General features: G+C 43.6%; 1 protein-coding gene across 6 annotated transcripts in view; it reads right to left on the bottom strand.

The window, feature by feature from the left end:
* Positions 1-23,232, bottom strand: part of GLIS3 (GLIS family zinc finger 3) — a 544,141-nt gene that overhangs the window by 415,935 nt on the left and 104,974 nt on the right. For 4 of the 6 annotated variants that reach the window (XM_042964561.1, XM_042964558.1, XM_042964560.1 and 1 more), the window contains exon 2: positions 15,889-16,375. The exons of the other annotated variants lie outside the window; for them this stretch is intronic. In XM_042964561.1, the coding sequence (XP_042820495.1) occupies positions 15,889-16,276 (388 nt within the window). In that variant the 5' untranslated portion in view covers positions 16,277-16,375. The remainder of the gene's footprint in view (positions 1-15,888; positions 16,376-23,232) is intronic. 6 annotated transcript variants of the gene reach the window in all.

Raw genomic sequence — 23,232 nt, 5'->3', positions numbered from 1 at the left:
CACTGTTTCATAAAATCGTTTATCACTGGAAGTAAAGGAATTAGACATCTGAACCACCCACCGCTACAACCGATACAATTCTGGGTCGTCAGAATTCTAGCTAAAGACGTGATTCCTTCCTCGTGCCTTCTGGTATAGTTGTGCCGAAACATTTTCATATTTAAACCCACGTGTGTTATAAATCATGTTCCTTTTTTTTCCCCTTGTATTTCATTTATGAAATTATATTGACTTTTTAAAATTACATGCACAGGTAGATAATACTGTCTATGAATTTTGTTTGAGAATAATAAAGAGGGCAATAAAAAAAAAAGTTTAGATGGAGGGAAGGAGGAGAACAGCAAAAAGGTATTCTGGTGGGAACACGCTACTGAGAAGAAAGAGACTGAGGTCTGGCAACAAGCCCACAGAAGGTACCCGACGAATGCTTAGAAATGAATGGACTTTGTTTAATCCTTCTTTCTAGGCGAAAACGCCACATGGGTGTTTGTCATGGCTTACGGGACTTAGCCAGATGCATGGAGGGAGGCAGGATAGACCAGCCCTCAAACCTCGGCTCTGCCTCTTACGAGTCATGTAAACTTGGGCAAATACTTGCAATTCTCTGAATGCTGATGCTCACATTTGCAAAATGGGAGTAATAAAAAAGGCTTTACAAGTTGGCCTTCCTGAATCTTAAAAGTCTATCACCATGTCCGGCATATCATAGGCCTTTGACAGAGATTAATTCCTGCCCTCCCAGATGTTCCTTCATTTTCTAGTATGCCCAGAAAGAGGGAAAAGCCAAGACAGTAACTGTGTTAGGTATCTACTGCAACGTAATGAACTACCACCAATTTAGTGGCTTAAAACAACACATGTCCAGCTGACTCTTGAACAATGCAGACGTTAGGGGTGCTGACCTCCTGCACAAAAATCTGCGTATTTAACTTCTGACTCCCCCAAAACTCAACCACTAATCATCCTGCTGTGGGCCAGAAAAAGCCTTACCAGTAACAAACAAGTTTTTGAATACCTATTTGCATGTTCTGTGTGTTATATACAGCGTCCTCACAATCAAGTAAGCTAGAGAACAGAACACGTCAGTAAGAAACTCATAAGGAAGAGAAAATACATTTATAATACCGTATTGCAAAACACCTCTGTTTAAGGGGACGTGCACAGTTCAAACCCGTGTTGTCCAAGGGCCGACTGTATCATATCAGTCTCTGTGGGTCAGGAACATGAGCGTGGCTGAGTGGGCCCTCTGATTCAGGCTCTATGGTAAGGCTGCCATCAAGGCATCAGCTAGAGCTAGAGCCTTCTCTGAAGGCTCAACTGGTAAAGATCACCTTTAACACTCATGTGGTTGCTGGCAGAATTCAGTTTCTAGAAGGCTGTTGGGACGGAGGTCTCCAGTTCTTTCCTGTCTGTTGGTCAGATGCCTCCCACAGTTACATGCCACATGGGCCTTTCCAACATGGCAGCCCGCTTTTATCAAAGCATACAAGCCCAGGAGACAGTAGAGTCTGACAGCAAGACAGAAGTCCTATCTTTTGTAATCAAATAATGAAAGTGACATTGCATCATCTTTGTAATATGTATAAGCAAGTCACTATAGCCAGCCCACACTCAAGGGGTGGCACATACAGAAAAGTCTGAATTCCAGGAGACGAGAATGGTGGTAAGCAGGGAGGCGCCTTAGAACTTGACTGTTACAAAATAAAATAGGGACCTGTACAGAATTCTTTTCTAGATAAGTGAAAAAATTAGCTGAGTCAATATGTATACAATGTATGTTACCTAACTTGACAATAAATTATATTTTAAAAACATAAGTAAAGAAAATGTTTTCAGTACCCAATCCATGTACCTCAACTGTTAAAAATTTAACTCACTGAATGGTGCCTGGAGAGCTCGGTCGGTTAAGCATCCGACTTCGGCTCAGGTCATGATCTCGTGGTTTGTGAGTTCGAGCCCTGTGTCGGGCTTTGTGCTGACAGCTTGGAGCCTGGAGCCTGCTTGGGATTCTGTGTCTCCCTTGCTGGTGCTCTGTCTCTCTGTCTCTCAAAAATAAAAATTTAACTCACCGGTTAATGTTATATGTTTTGTGTCTGATAGACTCCTCTTAAAAATCTGGCATAAAAGCCAGGAATATTCAAATCACAAAAGGATGCCCTTAGATTATATAACCCTACAGGAAAACAACGATGCTAAAAATGTTCAAATCTGACAGCCAAACCCCTTCTAATTGCTGTATTGTTCAAAGTGATTCCAAATAGAAATCATGGGTCTGTGTACTTGAACTGAAGCCTGACAATCCTCCCCTTCACTAAACTCTAAATACAAAAGAACCTAAAGGCTTAATGGATCATCCATTAAATGTTCTTTCTTAATTCCCACATCCCAGAGTGAAAGTCTGCATTACCTTAAAAAAAAAATGAATTCCCTCAGAAAATGCAGTGGCCAGCACCGAAAAACTGATGCAAAACACCGGTGGTTAATCTTTTAAGAAGAAAAATAAATTTAAAAAAATTAACTCTCTAGAATTAACTTCTGTTGGTGGCCATACTTGTAAAATTTTACTTTGGAATCGCACCGGCTGAAGAACGTGATTTCTGGAACAACTTTGGAAATGTCACTGTTGTTTAAGACATACACCCCAAAACTGCCTTTATGTAAGGGACTAAGTCCCAGGTGTCACCCCACACACACTGCCCTTCTCTGAGCAGGTGGAATCCATGTTTATTCTATGAGGCTCTGCCCCCACCTCAGCTGGATGAGCTGGGGCTAACACACACTAGACCAATCAGACTCTTTCCAAGGAACCTGAAAATGGTATACAGGGACACTACCCAGCTGACTTGTAGCAAGGAAGTTCTGAGTACACTACATGTTTCAGGCTGGAGAAGAAAACCATGTTGAGCCCATGGATACCGTGATGGTTAATTTCATGCGTCAACTTGATGGGAGCCACAGGGTGTCCAGATATCTCGTCAAACATTACTCTGGGTATGTCTGTGAGGGTGTTTGTGGATGAGATTACACTGAACTGGTAGATGGAGTCAGGCAGAGTGCCTTCCCCAGTATGGATGAACCTCGTCCAGTCAGTAGAAGGCCTGAACAGAACAAAATGGGGGTCCCTCCCACAAGTAAGGGGAACTTTCCTGCCTGGCTGCTTTGAGCTGGGACAGCAATCTTTTCTGGCCTTCAGAACCAAACTGAAAGGCCTTTGAACTCTAAATAGAACTAAACCATGGGTCTCCAGCTTGCCAACTGAGGTCCTTGGATTTCTCAGTCTCCACTGGCTCCAAGTGAGCCAATTCCTTATAATAAATCTCTTTATACAAATATCACACACACACACACATAAATAAATATTCTATTGGTTATATTTCTCTACAGAACCCTAATACATATACTAAGAAAAACAGAAAAGCAGGGGCACCCGGGTGGCTCAGATGAGTGTCCAACTTCAGCTCAGGTCATGATCTCACAGTTTGTGGTTCGAGCCCTGCGTCGGGCTCTGTGCTGGAAGCTCAGAGCCAGGAGCCTGCATCAGATTCTGTGTCTCCCTCTCTCTCTGCCCCTCCCCCGCTCGTATTCTGTCTCTCTCTCTCAAAAATAAACGTTAAAAAATTTAAAAAAAAAGAAATAGAGAAAAGCAATATGGAGGGAGAAAAATGAAGTGATGTGTAAAGAAAAGCAGAAATAAAAGACCATGTTGCGTGCAGACAAAGACCGTGGGGAAGTGCCGTGTTCTTAGACTTTCAAAAGATCTAGTTGGCCCTCCTGTCCTTGGGTACCATGAAACACTCCTGACCCCTTACGCTAAATCCCCTTTTACATAAGCCAGCGCAATGGGCTGCAGTTGACTGCAACCAAAAGAGTCTTGAATGATGTACGTGGTGAACCAGAGCTCTGGCAGTGCAAAGCCCCCGTCTCCAGCTTGGCTCCCTGACTCGTCCAGACAGAACACAGCAGGACAGTTGAGACACAAGACCCTGGGGTCAGAAAGAAACTGCATTCACTTCCCTGCTTCCACACCTACGAGCCATGTGACTGCTGCTAAGTTACTCTACTTCTCCAAGTCTTTGGTTTCCTGATCTAATGACACAGGGGGCTGCTAGGAGAATGAAGAGAACTCTGAGCTCCAGGGCCATCACTGGAGGCCTTCCAGATGGCGCCCCAGTTGTGTGGCCCAGGAGCTCTGCTTAACGCAGCAGGCAGACCAGAGGAAGGGCTCAAAAGTTAGCCTTTACTGTATCTTTCTTTTTTACGTCACGTTCCCTACCTGATTGCCACCAAAGCCACTGTCTTCAGCAAGTGAGGAGGGGCACTTTCAACACAAATTGATACAAACACCCGAGACCATCTATTTGTGAGTGGTTTTTCTGCTTCAGCTCACTCTACTTTTCAAAATAAATATATGCCAGGCACTACACCACCACACGTAGTAAAAATTATGGCAGAAATATTGTGTCTTTCAGGAAATCATTCTCAACAGCCAAGAACCTAGCCTTCCAAAGCAAGCATTGTACCAAAAGACCAAACAAAATCCTACAGAAGTACACAGGGCTCTGGAGTCAGTGGGACATGGGGTAAAATCTTGGTCAAGTTTCTTATTCTTCCTAAGCCCCTCTTTTCTCATATTTTCAAGGGGATACTTCATAGGGTTGGGAAGGATTAAAGTAAGATACGCAAAGGCAAGAACTAAAAGAAGTGCTAAATAATTGCTAACTTCTTTCCAACTCTAGAATAAAAAACTGAAGTGCTAAGTACTTGCTAGCTTATTTCCAACTCTAGAATAGCCAGGAACTAATTAATGTATTCTACTTAATAATATACTAATAATCACCCAATGGCCCCAAGAAAAAATGTTGCTATTAATTAACTTAAATGGGTCTAATCTTGTCAAGTAGGTTGGACCACTTTACCTTAATGCAGTTGGGTAAGATTCTGCACCTAAATGCCATTAAACCTCCCCCTCAATGCAGGGTGGCCCTGCACTCTAGCTCATCCAGGATAGTCCTGGCCATAAGTATTAATAGGGCCCCATTTCTCTCTTGAAAGTCTCCTGGTTTGGATAATAAATTATAGGATCAGCTTCCCTAAATAAAGAAAAATTTTTAGATGAAAGATACACTTCTACAATTTGTTATTTCGCATCAATGTTTGTTTACTGTGGTTAATGATGATGTAAGTTTTTCCCGTCCAGCCTTTGAGGCAAACTGAAAACAAGACAATTCAGGGCTCTATATCTACATACCAAGTAGCTTTTCAGACTGCCCAGACTCGGGAGTTATGACTGGGCTGTCAGCCTTTGTTTCACAGGACAAGTCGCACGAACGAACAGAGTGGCAGGACAGGGCCATCCCACTCAGCAGAGGTTGCTGTGGTTTATGGAGGCCCGCACAGCCCCACACTGCCGGACAATCGGGGAGCAGAGTAAAAGGGACGCTTCTGGCACTCTGCGGTATAAAATGCACTCTCACGCTTACCATCCAATGTGACTCTCAAAAGCAAACACCATTTTCTACCCCCCCATCTCACAAGCTGCCTGCTGCCTGCCACACAACTGGGGGACACCTGGAAAGCCGATGCATTTGCTCACAAGTTCCCTGAAGCTCACCTTCTCTCTACCTGAGATCCCCAGAACTTGCCTGCCTCAGTGTCTTGACCCTCGCTTGCCACCCACTACCATGGATTCGAAGACCAATTCTGGGCCTTCTCCCCCATTGTGAGCCCTGCCCCCTCCCCCTACCTCCATCCATAACGTCCAGCTTTGTTCATCGGCATCGTGAAACCAAAGCCAAAGATGAGACGCTCCCTGGCCACACTCCTCCTCAAGGCTACGTGGCCAGGGCTGCCCTCTGCCTAGACCCTGCCCATTTGGAAAGAGGGATAAAACTTCACTCGCCAGTCCATTTTACACATGAAGAAACCGAGGCAGGGTAGACAAGTGGCTTCCCCGAGGTCACACGCCAGCCGTACTTGAAGAGGAGCGTGGGTCTTCTGAGTCCAGGGTCCACCGTGTTTCTCCTCCAACAGTGCTTCTCAAGTTCCAGTGTGTACTCACAAGGTCAGCTACATAATCGGCAGGGATCGGTGAAAATGAAAATGAAAATGAAAATGAAAATGTTGGGTCCCTTGTACAAAAAGCAGGAGAAAATGACTCTCTATTCTTGTCTAGTCCCTCTCTTGACTGGCCATGGTTTTGTTTTCTGGTTTTGAGGCGGGGGGGGGTTGTTTTTCGTTTTGGTTTTTTTTTTTTTTTTTCTGCTATTTACCACTTCTGCATGGGGAGTTATCCAGAACCTCACATGGGATGGGGCATCCTGAGCACATGTACCCAGCCCTGACCTCCCCACACTCATGGCCGGGTCCCTGGAGGTAGAGGGCAGCAGTGGGTACCGGGTGGGGGCAGGGGAGCCAGCAGCTGTCCTGGCAGCATGTGGGACCACACATGCATGAACGGAGACTCCAGGCACCCCGCACGTGCTCCAGCGTCCCATCGGGTTTCACTTACAACGCACAGCTTCAAAGATAAAATCAGTAAGAATGTCAAGACAGCGATCACAGAGCACTGAAGTCCAAGCACGGGGCGCTCCTTCTGAGCTCGGGCCCCTGGACAGTCACTGCTCACGCGGCCAGGACACTGGTCTTGTGCTGGATCCTGTTAAAAGGCACAATCTGAAGAAGTCAGTCTGGGGTGGCCCTGAAACTGCGTTCCTAACCTGGTCCTCAAGGATTTGGACTATCCTTGGACAGCAAGGTCCCACACCACAGGTCTCATTTTTCACCTTGCTTATTATGTCAGAGCCAATTACAGGCCTTCTATTTCTTTCATTATTCAAATAAGGCAGCCATAAAAGTAGGTATTAAACACAAGTCACCATCCATTGTATCCTTAAGTTTTGATGGGTCAGAATTAGCAAATCTATTCTTATCCATGACATCCTCCCGCCTGGGGTTCAAAGACTTCACAGAGGTGTGCAAAGCGACCTCTCCAGGTACTGATGTCACTCAGGAGGCCCTCACGCAAACACGGCCTGATTCCTGCCCAGGGAGACAATGCCCCCCACCTCCTCCACGCTCAGAAGGGCCTATTATTGGAAATCGTCAAGTACAAGATGGAAAGGGCAGCTGAACGGCAGTGAGTTTTACAGGGGTACTTGTTCACGAAGGCAGCAACCAGAAACTCTGAGGGAGAGGGGAACAGGGTTTCTCAGAACTCCTGTGGCAGGAGCTCTCACACCATGGAGGCCTACCAGGCATCAACCCGCGCACAGTACGCAGGGGATGAGATCGCCAGCAAACTGAGCCTCAGGCTCTTAATCCCTAAAATGGGGCCGGTCACACCTGCCCTGCCCCATAGGATGGAACCTTCGCTCAAATCATAGGGGACCATCAATATGCAAGTTTGTGAACTCTAAAGCACCGTGCAAGTGCAAAAGCTGTGCAAAAGCACCGTGCAAAAGCTGTTACTATTTAGCAGTCTTAGCAAATGCTACAGCGGATGCTATATTCCAGCTTCTCATTCTACAGTATCAGAGGCACTTCAAGGGGGCAGGGAGTGCTAATGGAATACGTTCTTTTAAAGGGGGAATATCGTGGGATTGACAAATCACTTTTATAACTAGAACAAACCATGCCTGCTGTTCAGTAATACTTGGAAATCCATCATCAATTTGATTTACACGCTGCAACAATAAATCACACAAAGTATAGACTGTGTAGCCCAAAGAGGAAACAAAAGTAACCACGGTGTTTCACCTGTGCTGTTGGCGAGGCGAAATGAAAACCCTGGCTACCTCAACTGGAATAATGCCTATGGTCTCTGGCTGGTTTGGTTATTTCTGGAACCTTTTACGGAATATTAACTTTATTTGCTCTAATTCTACAGGAAGCCACATTGGAAGTGCAAGGAAATACAAGTGATTAAAAAGCAGAAGTGAAAAAAAAAAAAAGTAACCAAGTATTTTGCCCCAACTTTCATTAGCGAACGTATCAATCAATATATCAATGCATAGAATTAACTGATTGATAGACCAGTCAATCTATCAATGCATTGAATTAACTGATTGAATGTATCAATCAATATATCGATGCATCTCTTCAAAAATGCAAGACCCCATTTGCTATTCTTAACCCAGCGCTAACATAACAACATTCGACATGATTCACTCACTGCTGTCAGCAGAATTTTTTTTTTCATGGTTTGTCCAGGAATAAACATAAATGAAGGAATGATACGGGAAAGTAACATTTTAAATCAGTGGCAGCATTTTAAAATTTATAATGTGGCTGTGGGGGAAAAAATATGAAGCTAACTGACCCACTAAGGAATCAAGCAGTAACGTAAGCTCCGGGTTATAACCAATTGAATTAGCAAATCACAAACAGCAAAAAATCAAAATAAAATCTGATGTATTATTTAAAGTACAACTAGTCTCTAGACCTCCCAGGTTCACACATTTAAAGAAAAAAAAAAAACAGGTCTTTACAAGAGACACCAACCTTAAGTTATACAAAAGAGTTTTTTAATCCCAATTAGTGTCCTTTGTTGATATTATTCTGCTTTTTCTGACCAACAATAATGAATAACCCACAAGCGCTAATAAATAACTAACTCCCTTTGTCTCCAAGGACAGCAGAGCCCAACAAGAAATGTCAGAGGCCCTCAAGTAAAATAAAAAACCTTTACAATGAAAATCTTCCCAATTATATGGTCCTACGGGGACTGCGAATGTGGAGTTGTCTTAAATATTTAAATAGCTGTGTCAAATGTGCTTAAAGTGAGGATCATAAAGCTGATTTCCCAGATGCTTTGAAAAATGCATTTCCACCAGTCTAATTACAATCCATAACTATGAAACAGCAAGTAGGGAGAAATGCCATTACGGGTACAAGATAAGTGAGGTTCTGTACTTCCCAATCTTAGCAGGGCCAGGAGGCGGCCAGCTAGGGAACATCCCGCAGCTCAGGCAGTAGCCCAGATAAATACAAACATTCTCACCTCAGTACATTAAACATTCACATGTAGAAAGAAATCGTTTTTAAAACTAACCTCTACTATCTGAGAAAGGTAAAGCTAAAAACACCCTTTTATGGTAGCACAGAGCCAATCAACAGACACACGGACACTGCAGAGATCCAGGGATCCCACTGACGAGTGAATGTGTGACGAAGGGCTCCATTCTGTTGTATCTTAACTGGAACTCGCTACCTTCTTCTGATAGATCTCCTAACTCTGTGCACACACGGCGTCTAGAAGCAAGGGCACCCCAGAGCCAATAAAAGCACGCTTCGTCCAGTTTTCCAAATATTTCCCACTAAAAGGGACCCGAGCTTTTTGGAAAAATGGCTGATTCTGAGTCTAGGGCAGGGAAGTAATTATAAGTGGACCTAGAACATCCTGTCACGCATGAATGCAAGGAAGTGCTTAATGGGAACTTATCAAAAGGCCACACAAACTGGCATGAAGGGGTTCGCACCTGCCAGGGCTGGGACAATTTGAGCATCAAAAAGATAAGTGATGGTAATGAATCACGGCACAGTGGATTTTTAAAAAGAATGCATGAGGTCTAGAGTGATTCTCGGAAAAAAGCAAAGAGAGGAATTCTTCTTGCGAGAAGAATACCAACTAATACGCAGAGAAGGGATACCGGAATCAGAAAATCACCATTAGGCAATTAATAACATGATGACTGCCTCACACAAGCATCACCGATGGAGAACAAGATATCTGCATGATATTATGCATCAGTTTTGAAAGGGGAAGGGTCCACAATGTGGAGATCCTGGGACCCCACCTCAGCCAAATGATCAAAGCAGCATCACAAACACCAGGATACATGAGCCTCCCGGGCTCCTGGTGTGATGCACCAGGGCCCGCACAAACACCCTGTGTAGTCCTCCTGCCGGAAATGTTGAACCAGAACCTGATCACAAAGAGATGATTACACAGCCAAACTGGGAGATAAAACAAGTGACCTGAACTTGAAAATATCGACATGGTCTGCCATGAAACACAAAGGCAAGACAGGGGCAGAGGGCCATTCTAGAAAAAAGGAGACTAAAGAAACATGACAACCAAATGCAACGCAGGATTCCTAACTGGATGCGGGACCAAAGGAAAAGAACGGCTAACGGAGGACACATAGGTTACAAGTGGGGGGAAAAACAGTATGACACGTAAAATAAAACATAAAATAACGTTATAAAAATTGCTCTGAATATGAGCTTAAACATGTATTCTATTTTAAGATATAACTATATACAAGCGATACTACTGGATCAAAGTTAAATTCCTTGGTCATGAGTAACGTATTCTGGCTGTAAACGTGAAAGACACCTGCTAAGGAATTTGGGGGTGAAGTGTCAGAATGCCTGCAGCTTATTTCCAAGTGGTTCAACCTGCTTGAGGAAGAGAAAGAGAAAGGTAGCAAATGCTGAAAGCGAAAGGCGAGGTAATAGAACATAATACAAAATAAGATAAAATCTAACTTTTTTTAGAAAGATAAATTCAGGAGAAGAGAAGGAGTCTTATTTATGAAGGGAGTTACCTAGGACTAAGTAGGAATAGTTGGGCGGGGCTCCTGTGGGTGTGATTTGGGAGGACTTGTCCGTTCCTCCTTTTGCCTTTTGTCCTCCTTCCCCCCAACCCCACCCGCAACCCCCTACACCCTTCTCGGAAGACAGACTCCAGGGCAAGAGCAGGGAAAGTTGGGGGGAAGCCCCACGATCGTGGGCCCGACATCCCTGAGCTTCTGACCATGCGGAGTACCACCTGCCCGGCTGCTCTTTGTGCGAGAAAAATTAACTCCTGTGACAGAGGCTCCCACAACGTTCTCGGTTCGTGGCACTCTCAGTGTCTCAGTAATTTTCTCATGGTGCCTCCAGGCCAAAAGGAACACCGAACACTACCCTTTATTAAGATGTTAAGTGTCAACAACTTAATAGTATTTATGTACTAACAACTTATTAGCTGTTTGAAAAAAATAATATGCATACTATTAAGAATAAAAGTACCTTCGGGCGCCGGGGTGGCTCAGTCGGTTAAGTGTCCGACTTTGGCTCAGGCCATGATCTCACGGTTTGTGGGTTCGAGCCCCGCGTGGGCATCTGTGCTGACAGCTCGGATTCTGTGTCTCCCTCTCTCTCTGCTCCTCCTCTGCTCGTGCGCTCGCTCGCTCTCTCTCTCCTTCTCTCTCTCTCAAAAATAAATAAATACTAATAAAATTGTTAAAAAATAAAAGTATCTTTATTTCATTCTTAAACGGACACTGCGACTGATGGGATGTGCACTCCGCTGATGCCCTCTGAATACCACAGCTCTCAGAATTGGCTCGAATACCATCACCTTCAGCTCCTCCTCAATCCACACGGATTTTCACTTAGTACTTGCTTGTTTTTATTATGATAAAATATACCTAACATAAAATTGACCACCTTAACCATTTTTGTTTTGTTTTAAAGTTTATTTATTTAAGTAATCTTTCCCCCCCAACGTGGGGCTCAAACTCACAACCTCAAGATCAAGAGTCACTCACCACTGACTGAGCCAGCCAGATGCCCCCCCCCCGCGTGAAACAGTTGTGTTTATTTATTTATTTATTTATTTGAGAGAGAGCACACGTGGGGGAGGAGCAGACAGAGAAAGAGAGAGAGGTGGAGTAGCAGGGGAGGGAGGATACCAAGCAGGCTCCACACGGTCAGCACAGAGCCCGACGCGGAGCTCGAACCGATGAACTGTGGGATCATGACCTGAGCTGAAGTCGGACACTTAACTGGGCCCCCCAGGAGCCCCTTAACCATTTGTAAGGGTGTATTTAGTGCATTCACACGGCTGTGCAAGCATCAGCGTGCATCTCCAGAACTCCCCATCGCCCCTCCCTCCAGTCCACAGCAACCACCAGCCTACTTTCTGTCTCTGTGATTTCACTCTCCTAGGAACCTCGTACAAGAACGACTATATAGCATCTATCTTTTTGTGCCTGGCATGATTCACTCAGCATCGTGTCTTCAAGGTTCGTCCATGTTGTACTGGGTGTCAGAATTTCCTTCCTTTTTGAGGCTGAAGAATATCCCGTTGTGCGCATGAGACATAACGTACTGTTTATCCATTCATTCGCCTCCACTTGGGCTGCTCCACCTTTTGGCCCACCGAGCGCCGGCTCTGTCATCACAACTCCTGAAAGGGTAGCTTTGCAAAGATAGGACACCACTAGAAGCAGCACGGGCAATCTCACGTTCAAAGTCTGAACCTCCTCAAGCTAGCAGTTTGCCTGGTGTCCAAAGGACGCCACATATTCTCTGTTTCCCTCAAGAGTAAACATACCCCACGGTGCCCCGAGTTTGCTGGGTACTCCAGTGCCCTTGGCACACGACCTGAGAACCACGCTCTGTGATGGGAAAGCCACCGTTACGTGAGTCTTCAGTTGAGTGGAACTTACTCCTTAAGTAACATAGACACTACAATTAAGTTTATATTTCTTACAAGGCTCCCACTAGATACGGCCTGGAGTCAGATATGTGTTTGTGTGACAATCCTTAGGGAACGTATTTTCTGTACAAAGTTCTGCTGGATTTCTGAGAGATGGTAGAGTCACTCTCAAGGCCTAGAAAGTGTGTTTCCTTCGCCACCCTGTAAACGGCACTTGGCCCCAAAGTAATGGTACCCCACTGTGACAGTTTTACGTCAACTTCAGCGGGTCATGAGGGGCCCGGATATTTGGTCAGATATCATTATGGGTGCTCCTGTGAGTGTTTTCGGATGCGACGTACATTTAAATCAGCGGACTGAGTAGAAGAGATTGTTCTTCCTAATGCGGATATACCTCCCCAATCAGTTGAAGGTCTGAAGGGAATAAAAGGCTGACTTTCCACCAGGCAAGAGAGAACTCTTCCCTGAATGACTGCCTTCACACTGGGACGTCAGCATCTTTTCCTGCCTTTGGACTCAAACTGAAACGGTGGTTCTTCGTGGGCGTGTTTCACACCTGCTGGCCTTCAGAAAGGGGCTACGCCAGCCATCAGCTTTCCCGGGTCTTCAGCTTGCTGACTCGTCTTCCATTTCTTGGCAACGGTCAGCCTCCACACTCTATTCAGATACAGGTATAGGTACAGACACAGGCAGAGATATATTTCCTATAGGATCTATTTTGCTAGAGAACCCCCTAACTAATATACCCACAGAGTCACAGGCTCTTTGGTACCTCTCTCTCTGGGTCATGACAATGTCAATAACGCATAAGAAAGCGATGACAAATCCCGGGAGAGATGTCGACCTCAAGTTTATCACACCATTCCATCACATCATCCCCAGGGCTAAAACCCTTCTGCAACTCGCAGAGGGTCAAGGTAGATCCGAACTCCTCAGCACACCATTAATAACCTTTATCTGGCCTCTGCTTATTCCTGTCCCAGTCTCATCTCCTACCACAGTCTGTACACTCCCCAGGACTCCCCATTGCCCCTGTAGAATCAGGCAGAAGTTAATGAAATGCACCATGATCTCTCTCTCCAGGTTTTGAGGGTGTTTGTCTCTCTATCCAGAATAGGTTCCGGACGGCATCCCTCGCACACATACCTACACATGTGCACAGACGCACACACGCGTGCACACACACACGACATACAATCTGCATGACTGCAAGGCTAGCTACTTATCCTTCGGGTTCCGCCCAGATATCCTACTCTCCTCCCAGATCCACTCATCGAGCACAGGCTGGGAACCCTCCAAATGTGGCCCTAGTGCCCTCCGTGTATCGCTACCAGAGCCCGAATTGTGCTTTAACTGCCCATTCATTTGTCTGAATTCTCCTAACTCCTTGAGGGCCGGACTGTGTCCCACTGGCTACTGTAACCCTAGGACAGTGGCTCACCTACAGTACATGCTCAATAATTCTCTGTTGAGTAAACGATTGGATGGAGTTCAAACGGTCCAGGACACCATCTTCAACCAGTTATTGGCTTAGCTTAGGAACTGTCAACTGAGATCTGAAAGAGACACATTCAGCCACCGCTGGCACCATCTAGAGTGGCATCCAAGCTACCAGAAAGGATGGTAACATGGCTGTCCTCAACCCCTGGCCCATGCTCATGCACACCCCATCCATGCACATCCAAAACAGATGCCACGAGCTCAGAAGCTGTGCAAGGAGCCAGAAAGTTAAAAAGAGGAGACTTAGGGGCGGGGGGGGGGGGGGGTGGGGAGGGAGGCAGGTAAACTAATGCTTACATTTTACCTGAGTTCCAGGATGTATTAACCCTGAGAGTTCACTGTCCCTGGATTACTTGAAGCATTTTTCCTAAACCATGAGTACACTTATAACCACTTCTGCTCACTATCAAAGTAACATCCCCAAACTCCTGACCAGCTGGCAATGCTGAAGTCACTTCTACTTCCTAGACCTTAGTTCCTGTATCAGTCAATTAACAGTAGCGTCCGGCTCAGGGCCGCCGTGAGGAATAACTGAGATCGCGTATTGGAAGTCTTCGACATATTGGAAGACTTCGACTATCGTCGCCAGTCAGGCTTTCAACACAAGTATAGACGAAAGCAAGCTACGGCATACTAGACCAGCAGGGGCTGAAAGATTTTACTAGGTCTCGGCCCCTGAAAACCCAAGCATGTGAGCTTCACATCAAGGAACATAGCTTGTCACACCAGGGACACAGCACCCTGACAACAATGGGGTTTGGATGCAGACCCGGGAGAAGTGTTTCCTATACTCATACTAAATAAATATCAGCAGGTGTAAGAAACAAAACAACCTCAAACCAACCCTAAACCAATAAACAAATAAATAAATAGGAAAAAAGCGACATACATGTTTCAGGCTTTTCCTTAATCGACCCATTTATACCATGGGGAGGAGTACGGAGACACCAAAACAACTTTTTGGTTATTTGCCTGATACAAATAATTATTCACCCTAACTGGGTGAGCTATCAGTTAAGTGGGTGAATGGCCACTTGGGCTGCTAGCAATTCCGTTCTACGTAGTGCAAACACTTTAAATATAAACATTTAAAACCAAATGCTAAAAATACCTAAAGGAACAGATAATTGTGCTATTTTACATAACAAAGCTGTAGTTCACAGGAGAGACACAGTCTTTCTCTTTCTAGCCCAAATACACATCTCATTTGCAATATAACTCATTAAGTCAACACCGGTTTCTAGAGAGAGTGTTTCATTCAAATAATCTGCTATTCTCCAACAATTATTCTTTCATTTCAAATGCACATTAACCAAATACTGCTGAATTAAAAGCACATTCTCTCCGCATTTCAATTAACCAAGTTTTCCAGTTCTCTACAAGCCCCAACACATACCCCTTCACTTTCTCTTCTAGCTTTCTCCACTCTTGTCACCAGCTTTGTTACAAAACTTACGGGTTCTGCTCTAGGAATAATTTTTTATCATTGCTATGTACTAATTCTTCACTTTATTGGCTATTAAAATCTCTCCTCTTTTATCCTTTTCTTTCCAAACCTGTCTTCTGGCACCCGACTAGCACAATGACCCTTCTGGCCGCCCCCCGCCACCTTCCACGGCCTTCGGCATCCAGCCCCTTTGTGTGTCCAGAGGGCAGGATCTCTCTCAAGTCACCCTTACACCTTCCACTGCCCACCCACCCTCATCCATGTTTCTGATCTGCCTCGCCTTCCACTCTGCTTCACGGTCCCACAAGGTGTCACGTTTGCCACTGTGGCCTCCGCACCCTCACACGCACATCCACACCCACCCCCTGGCCAAGTAAGCTACCTACTGTGAGACCATCAGCTCTGACCCTGACACTCAATCACGTATTTTTCCATATGATCTGCTGGCAGAGGAGGAACCGGGGGAGAAAAAACTAGTTTCCACTTGTAAAAGATCCCAGAAAGACAATCCTACCTTTCCCAGGATTTGGAGGAAAAGGACTTCCAAACTCCTGATGCTTTGGCTTTAAAGTGTGTGGCCCTGACATGCCTCCAGCCTGGGTGACCTGGAATCGTGGCTTCCCATTGGTGAGCACTTGTCTCCGGGGGCTCAAGGCGGGCAGACGGAGGGGGCTCTCGGCCATGCTGCTCTGAGGAGCCAGCCCTCCTCCCGAGGGCATCTTGAGATGCAGGCTGTTAGCAAGGCTTCCGATGGCAGAGCTCAACGTGCTGCCACAGGACGAGGGGCCAGGAGTCCCAGAGTGGGCTCGGATGGGAGGAATGTGTTGGCCACTGACCATCCCAGGCCCCTGCGGGCTTCCTGATGTCCGGTGGAGACTCATGCTGCATGACCTTCCATTCATTCTGGAAAAACCCGTGGCCAGGATGGTCAAGTATCCAATGGAACTAATGAGTCCTTTCAGGCAAAGTCCAATAAGTTATCCATGGTGTGGGTTATTAGCCTGTTTAAAAAAATAAATGCAGGCATTTTTAAAGGTAAAAATGAAAATAAGTCACAGTGAATTTTCAACCTGTGTAGCATTCACATAAGGCGGAAAAGAAGCACTCTTAGCAAAACAGCCTTTTATGCAAGGCAGGGTCATCCAATGCATGGTTCATTGGCAGGCACTCTCCCTTCCTGCATTCACGGTAGACGTGGGTTATGGATCACTGCGTTGTTGTGTTTACCACTGAGCCCTTCTCAATACAGGGCTCTTGGCAACTACAACCAATCAACTGGTGCCAGCTTACAGGATGAAACTTATTTTGCTCCCCAGAGGATCTGTCCATCCTAGTTCACTTCTGCTACAGTGAGTCTTAGGAAACCCAGAGCATCAGCTCATGAGCTATGAGACCAATGCTTCAACGTTTCCAGGAAACAAACCAAAGATATGGCCTCTGAAAAGGATGTCAAACCACCTCTGATTTTTACTGTAAGAGCAAAGTTTTCACAGTCCCTGGATTTACAAAAGATAAAAATGTGGGCCTGGGATTCTCGCAAAGACGTCATATGCCCATATATCCAAACACAGCAACATGATGATTCTGAGTTACGGGGATGGCAAAAGAATCGACCTCACCATACCCTCACCTTCTATGAAGGCCCTAGAAAAGGAAAAAGTCTGTGCAAAACACTTTATGGAAAGCATAACAAAAGAAGAGCCCTTCTAACGGTAAGTATGTCCACCATACTCCACATACAGTAAATCAGCCATTCACCACCCCTTTCCTCAAGCAGCAAAGAGAGAACCAAGGACTGATAAGACCACAGGACGTCATTACGCATCTGTGCATCATAAGGTCAGTACTCTCTGCTTACAAATCTTTAGAAAAGGCCATTCCCTGCCTTGATCTGTAACAGCTCTCCGAAATGTACACAGACTCAATGAGGTGATTAAGTGTCACTACTCCAAATGAGTGACAGACACAGTCACCATCTGCATTCTTTTCCACAGACAGGATAGTCATGAAAAGGAGCCGCAGCTGAACAAATGCAGGAAACAGGACTGAGTGCAAAGCAGCAGTGGTCAGAGATTCTCAACTGGATGATTCCTGCTTTTTCTATACGATCCACTCAGTGTCTTAGACAAGTATTTCCAACCAAATCCTAAACGAGTGGCTCCATTGGTCATCTAGGGCAGAACATCACATAGAGAAAACTCTCTACAAAGAGTTGTTTTTTTCTTTGATCCTTTTAGAAAATCAAAAATACTTGATTTTCAAGGCAAGCACTCTCTGTGCCCTCAGAATTATGTGTTCCCATACGTTGAAAAACTTCAAAAATTATTAACAATACAACATTTGGAAAGTTTTCCTCATCCTTACCAATTTTCTACCTTATGAAGAATTCCAGGGATGCCAGGGTGGCTCAGTCGGTTAAGTGTCCGACTTCAGCTCAGGTCATGATCTTATGGTTGGTGGGTTCAAGCCATACATTGGGCTCCGTGCTGACAGCTCAAAGCCCGCTTCCCGTCTTCTGTCCCCCCTCTCTCTGCCCCTCGCACACGTGCATTTCTCTCTCTCAAAAAATAAGTATTGAAAAAAAAAAGAATTCTATTAGTCTAAGGCACCCAGGTGGCTCAGTTGTTAAGCGTCCAACTCTTCATTTCAGCTCAGGTCATGATCTCACAGTTCAAGAGATCAAGCCCCACATCAGGCTCTGTGCTGACAGTGTGGAGCCTGCTTGCAATCCTCTCTCTCTCTCTCTCTCTCAAAAATAAATAAACATTAGAAAAAAAGAATTCTGTCACATTTCATACTACCAAGCCAAGCATTCTTGAGAAATCCTCTGATATCTAACTCCCGTCCTTCCCTCCATTACAGTCCCCAAGAATGGACAAGTAAATCCAGCTTACCCAAACCTTATCATTTAAGTTGTTTTATGGAACAATAAGAAATGAACCCCGGTATCAAACTGGTTGTAAGATGTTGGTTTTTCACGTTGGAAAACTTCTAATGCGTTTTCTGCTGTGTCCATTTAAAAAGAACTCCAGTGTATTATCTTCCGGTCTATTAATTCCTGGGTTGATTATGAGCAAGAGTCATTTGATGTCTCTGTGCTTTGCCAGAGGATATTGGCCATCTATTCTCCACTAATTCATAAAGTAGCGGGGGCGCCTGGGTGGCTCAGTCGGTTAAGCGTCCGACTTCGGCTCAGGTCACAATCTCACGGTCCGTGGGTTCGAGCCCCGTGTCGGGCTCTGTGCTGATATCTCGGAGCCCAGAGCCTGCTTCGGATTCTGTGTCTCCCTCTACTCTCTGCCCCTCCCCTGCTCATGCTCTATCTCTGTCTCAAAAATAAATAAGAAACATTAAAAAATATATTTTAAAAAGTAGTGTTTTCTGAGTACTCTGAACCCTGCAGAAGAGAGCCCTCATTCAGTACCAACCTAAATAAATAAATCAAAGTATACATATGTTGTATTGGCAATTTGTTGAAAATACGGAATCATCCAACATGACTGGCATTATGAGTCACTATGAGTCCATGTGACCAGTGTCTGAAGATTTGCAGACTATGCCCATTTCCAGGTTTTTAAAAATAAAGGAGTCATTTCTTTGGCAGCAATATCACACGCAAGCAGGAATTCTCATCAAATATCTGAATAAAAACACATAAGTAGGTGCTTAGTATTGGGTCAGATCATCAAAAAGGTCAGTGTGCAGGAAAAATAAAGCATTAAGAAGTTAATTAAGTATCAGACACTCATACTTGCCTGTCAACCTGGACTTTCATTTTATTTTATTTATAAACTGTGCCCCTGTTTTAAATCACTTTAGGTTGGAAGTAACAACAATAACAAAAAATGCACTTAAATTTTATTACCAGAAAAGCAACAGCCAGAAAGTAAAGTGGTTGATACCATAAAGAAACGCCAGTGGGGCAGTGGCTTATGAGCTGAGAAAACCAGCCTCAAGTCAAAAATAAACTGTATGTGAAAATATGCTTAATAATCCAGTTTTCACATTAATTATGCCAACAGATTTTTCAAGCATTAGAGACCAGAATTTAAAAATCAATTTTATCTACCGATACCATAAAACTTTATATACTTTTTAGCTAGGCCATATGTTCATTTATAATCCTAGGTCCACTTGGTAACAAAAAAGGAATGAACTGCTAACTTTTAAGAAAGACGCTTCCTCATTGAGTCAGAGTGGGGGAAAAAAAAAGCACTCAATTAGAAGGCAGGACACCAGAGTTCTACCTGTGGCACATCATTTATAACTTCTTTGGACTCAGAGCTTTCATCCATAAAATAAGGAAGTTGGTCATAATCACTGAGGTCTCTTGAAATTCTGATCTTCAAAATAATTAAGATAAGGAAGATGATCCAACATACCTACTGATGGGGCGCTTGGGTGACTCAGTTGGTTAAGCATCCAACTTGGGCTCAGGCCATGATCTCATGGTTCATGAGTTCGAGCCCCACATCTGGCTCTCTGCTGTCAGCACAGAGCCCAGAGCCCACTTCGGATCTTCTGTCCCCCTCTCTGCCCCTGTCCTGCTTGTGCTCTCTCTCTGTCTGTCTCAAAATAAATAAACTTTAAAAGAAAATACCCACTTATAGAGATCAAGGATAAATATGTAGATTTTATACCTATGACGTTTAAACCGAGGGGACAGGGTAAACATGGAAGCAAAAGTAATAACCTCCATTCACTCCATCAAAGCAAGAGCTCGTAGGAGGCTCGCACACCAGCAGTGTGCTGAAAGACAACACTTAAAAGGCAACCTCGAAAAATGGTATCCGGATTAAGTTTGCCTACGCTTTGACGAAAAGTGAAATCATAACTCGTCAGTATCAAAATCTAAGTGGCAGAATTCCACTGGTAGAGCATCCTTCTATTTAAAAACTTACTCAAGTTCCCCAGAATTACTTTTTCTTTCATCCTCTATCCAGTACCTTTCCCCAAGGTATCAACAGAAAAAAAAAAAAAAAAAAGAAGAGAAAGGAAAAGCAAGGAACATCCAAAAGTACAAAGTTACGGTATTCTGAATCTGACATATTGATACATTTAGGGTTTTTAATACTCCATCGGTTCAAACAATAAAAATGTTCATTTTGTCAAATGAGTCAACGTGAGTTAATATATTCTTCCTTTGACCACTTTCAAACTCCTAAAACGTCCTCCTTTAAGTCAGGTCTAAAAGGAAACTACTTAACTGCTAAGGAAACTCAGCCACAAAACCATTTAATGATTTCACTAGTTTTCTGGAAAAGCTATGACTTTGATCAAAATACAAAATCATGACTCTACCTTCTACCCAAGACTCTAGGCACTGCGGCTCACAGATTAAAAGATTCAACAAATGAAAAGCAATGTTAACTCATCCATTCAAGAGCATTCCAAAAACACGAGTTGCATAATGCCTATTTACAGCCAAGAGCCCTTTCTTAGTAAATATCATTAATAAACTCATCTAGAGTCATAATTCATCTGATGAGCCAGTTAATTATTAATTTTCATACATCATTTCATTTCCTTAGGCTACATTTAGCCTTTGTTACATTTTCCATTCCTTATGCCACAAGCGTTATTCTTACCCCGCACAGAAAACCTGATAATGAGGCACAAAATACTGTCAGCAAACAAACTGCTCCTGAATTGGTTTCTTTATATACATCTAAGCCATCCAAAATAGGGGTTTTATTGATTCTTTTTATTCTTTTCCCTTCAGGTTAATGATTGTATAATTTCATTAACTGCTTTTTCAACGTCTCTGCCTTGATCATTAATAGACCCGAGCTATTCCCCTGCGCTTCTCCGGTTACAGCGTTTGTAGCCTGAAGAATATAGAAATGAAAAGCCTATTGACAGATAATATAAGTTATTCTCATGCACGGCTGCGGTGTGAAGCACATTTTGCAATTCAATCAAGGACAGATAGAGCTGAATGTTCTTAGATCCCAGGAGTTCATTTTAATAAGCAGAATGTACCTTGTCCTAACACAGGTGACTGACTCCTCAGAAAAGACTGTATAAACAAAAACCAATCGTGTAAGTCATTTTATTGGCAACAATATAAACACAGCTATATTAGATGAAACCAATAAATCAAAATTATTCTTGTCTCCAATTTTAACGAGAGGAGAGTGCAAACATGTGCCCGTGAACCTGGAGGATATTATAGAGGAAATGCCTTGGATGTGTACGATATCGTTTCTCTAAATTGGAAGGGAGGGTACTGAATTATGATAAAGTAACCCACAACAAGGGAGGGTTGACCATTTCTGTGGTTTTGTAACTTTATTCAGTGAGACCGACAGATTCACAGACTTCACAACAGAAGTTACACAGGAACAGAGGGGGATGTTTCCACATCAGTGAGACGTGGAACACAAACTTAGGGAGGTTACACCTCGTAACCACCACATATAGACCACACAGTCGTGCAGGCAATGCCAAGGTCTGATGTTGGTAATGCTAAGAATATTAACATATTTATTCTGAACACTAGGATGTACAGCTATTACTCAAGCCACATAATCACCAATAAGATACAATCTTAAAAAAAATCAAAGCAGTGAAGCACTGAGTTCTAGCAATTAAAAAATATGAAGATAAACTACTGTTCCCTCCAGAGATTCAAGACCTTTCTGTCATTCAAGACCACTCAGAAAAGACAATATAATGAACATTATGGATCTCATCTAATAGGACCCCCGACTGTCTTATCTTTGGATTCATTTCAACCCTTACCTATCTAGAAATACACATATTCTAATTTTTCTATTTTTCTATGTTGTAAAAATTTCCTCAATGAACATCATCTTCCCTAAGTATGGTGTAAAATATCTGGCAGTACCCTTTTAAACTTAAATTAACGGCTAGGATATTCAAAATGCAGGTAGTAAATACAGACAAAGGTAAGAGAAAGGGGGAAGGAGGACGGACGTAGGAGAAAAAGAAATGATCAAGTCCAATTTAGAAATTTATTCTCTAAGTTAGTCAATCCTAACCTAAAAATCAAAGCAGAATTGAGAACCTTCCACATAAAACGAATAATTACAGGTTACTGAAAGAAATTCAGCACCTTCAGGAAAACACTACTGGAAGGCAACATTACAAGTTCAGTAACCTCTAGAATCCCCGCTCCTTACTTCAATCCATCTATATAACTCTCATACACCCTTAGCTCACTAAATATCACTACTTTTAGTAGTCATTACCTACAAATGTTTCATTTACCTTGCCTCAATCATGAACTCATCGAGGAGTAGGGAAAGTTCTAGAAATCTGTGGCCCTACCACAAATGGCAAGGGAGAAGGGAATAACTAGGACTGTAAGAAATCACACAAAATGAGAATGAACTTGGGAGCAAAAGGATTTTTTAAGACAAACATAGGTATGTTCAGGAAGGTAACCATGCCGTGGCCGTAAGTTTAACAAAGCACTAAAGTTTCTAAAGCAGCATTTTTCAAACTGGTGGCAGACTGATAGCAGGCCCTGCAATCAATTATTCAATACTGAAAGTGTTTTGTAATGAAACAGAACTGACTAGAATAAAAGAGAAACTATCAGAGTACATCAGATGTATTAACGGTTAAGTACTGTTTTACTTCAGTTTACTTGTGGGTATACGTGTCTGTAGATCTTAATGCATATAGTGTATTCTGGGTAAGATGAGAAAAATGTAGCTTATTGTGCGTTACAGTCAAAAAGGCATAAAAGCCACTGTTATAAAAGCATTTAGACTATCTGCCTGCCCAGGCATCTACAAAGAGAAAAACCTACAGGTATAAATAGAGCTGAATAGCCAAAGTAAAACAAATATCAAAATACAGCTGCATTAAATAAGTATTCCTTATTTAT

The sequence above is a fragment of the Panthera tigris genome, chromosome D4 (genome assembly GCF_018350195.1).
Source record: "Panthera tigris isolate Pti1 chromosome D4, P.tigris_Pti1_mat1.1, whole genome shotgun sequence".
NCBI lineage: Eukaryota > Metazoa > Chordata > Mammalia > Carnivora > Felidae > Panthera > Panthera tigris.
Note: the sequence above shows the minus strand (reverse complement) of the source record. Positions and strands in the feature narration are given on the sequence as shown.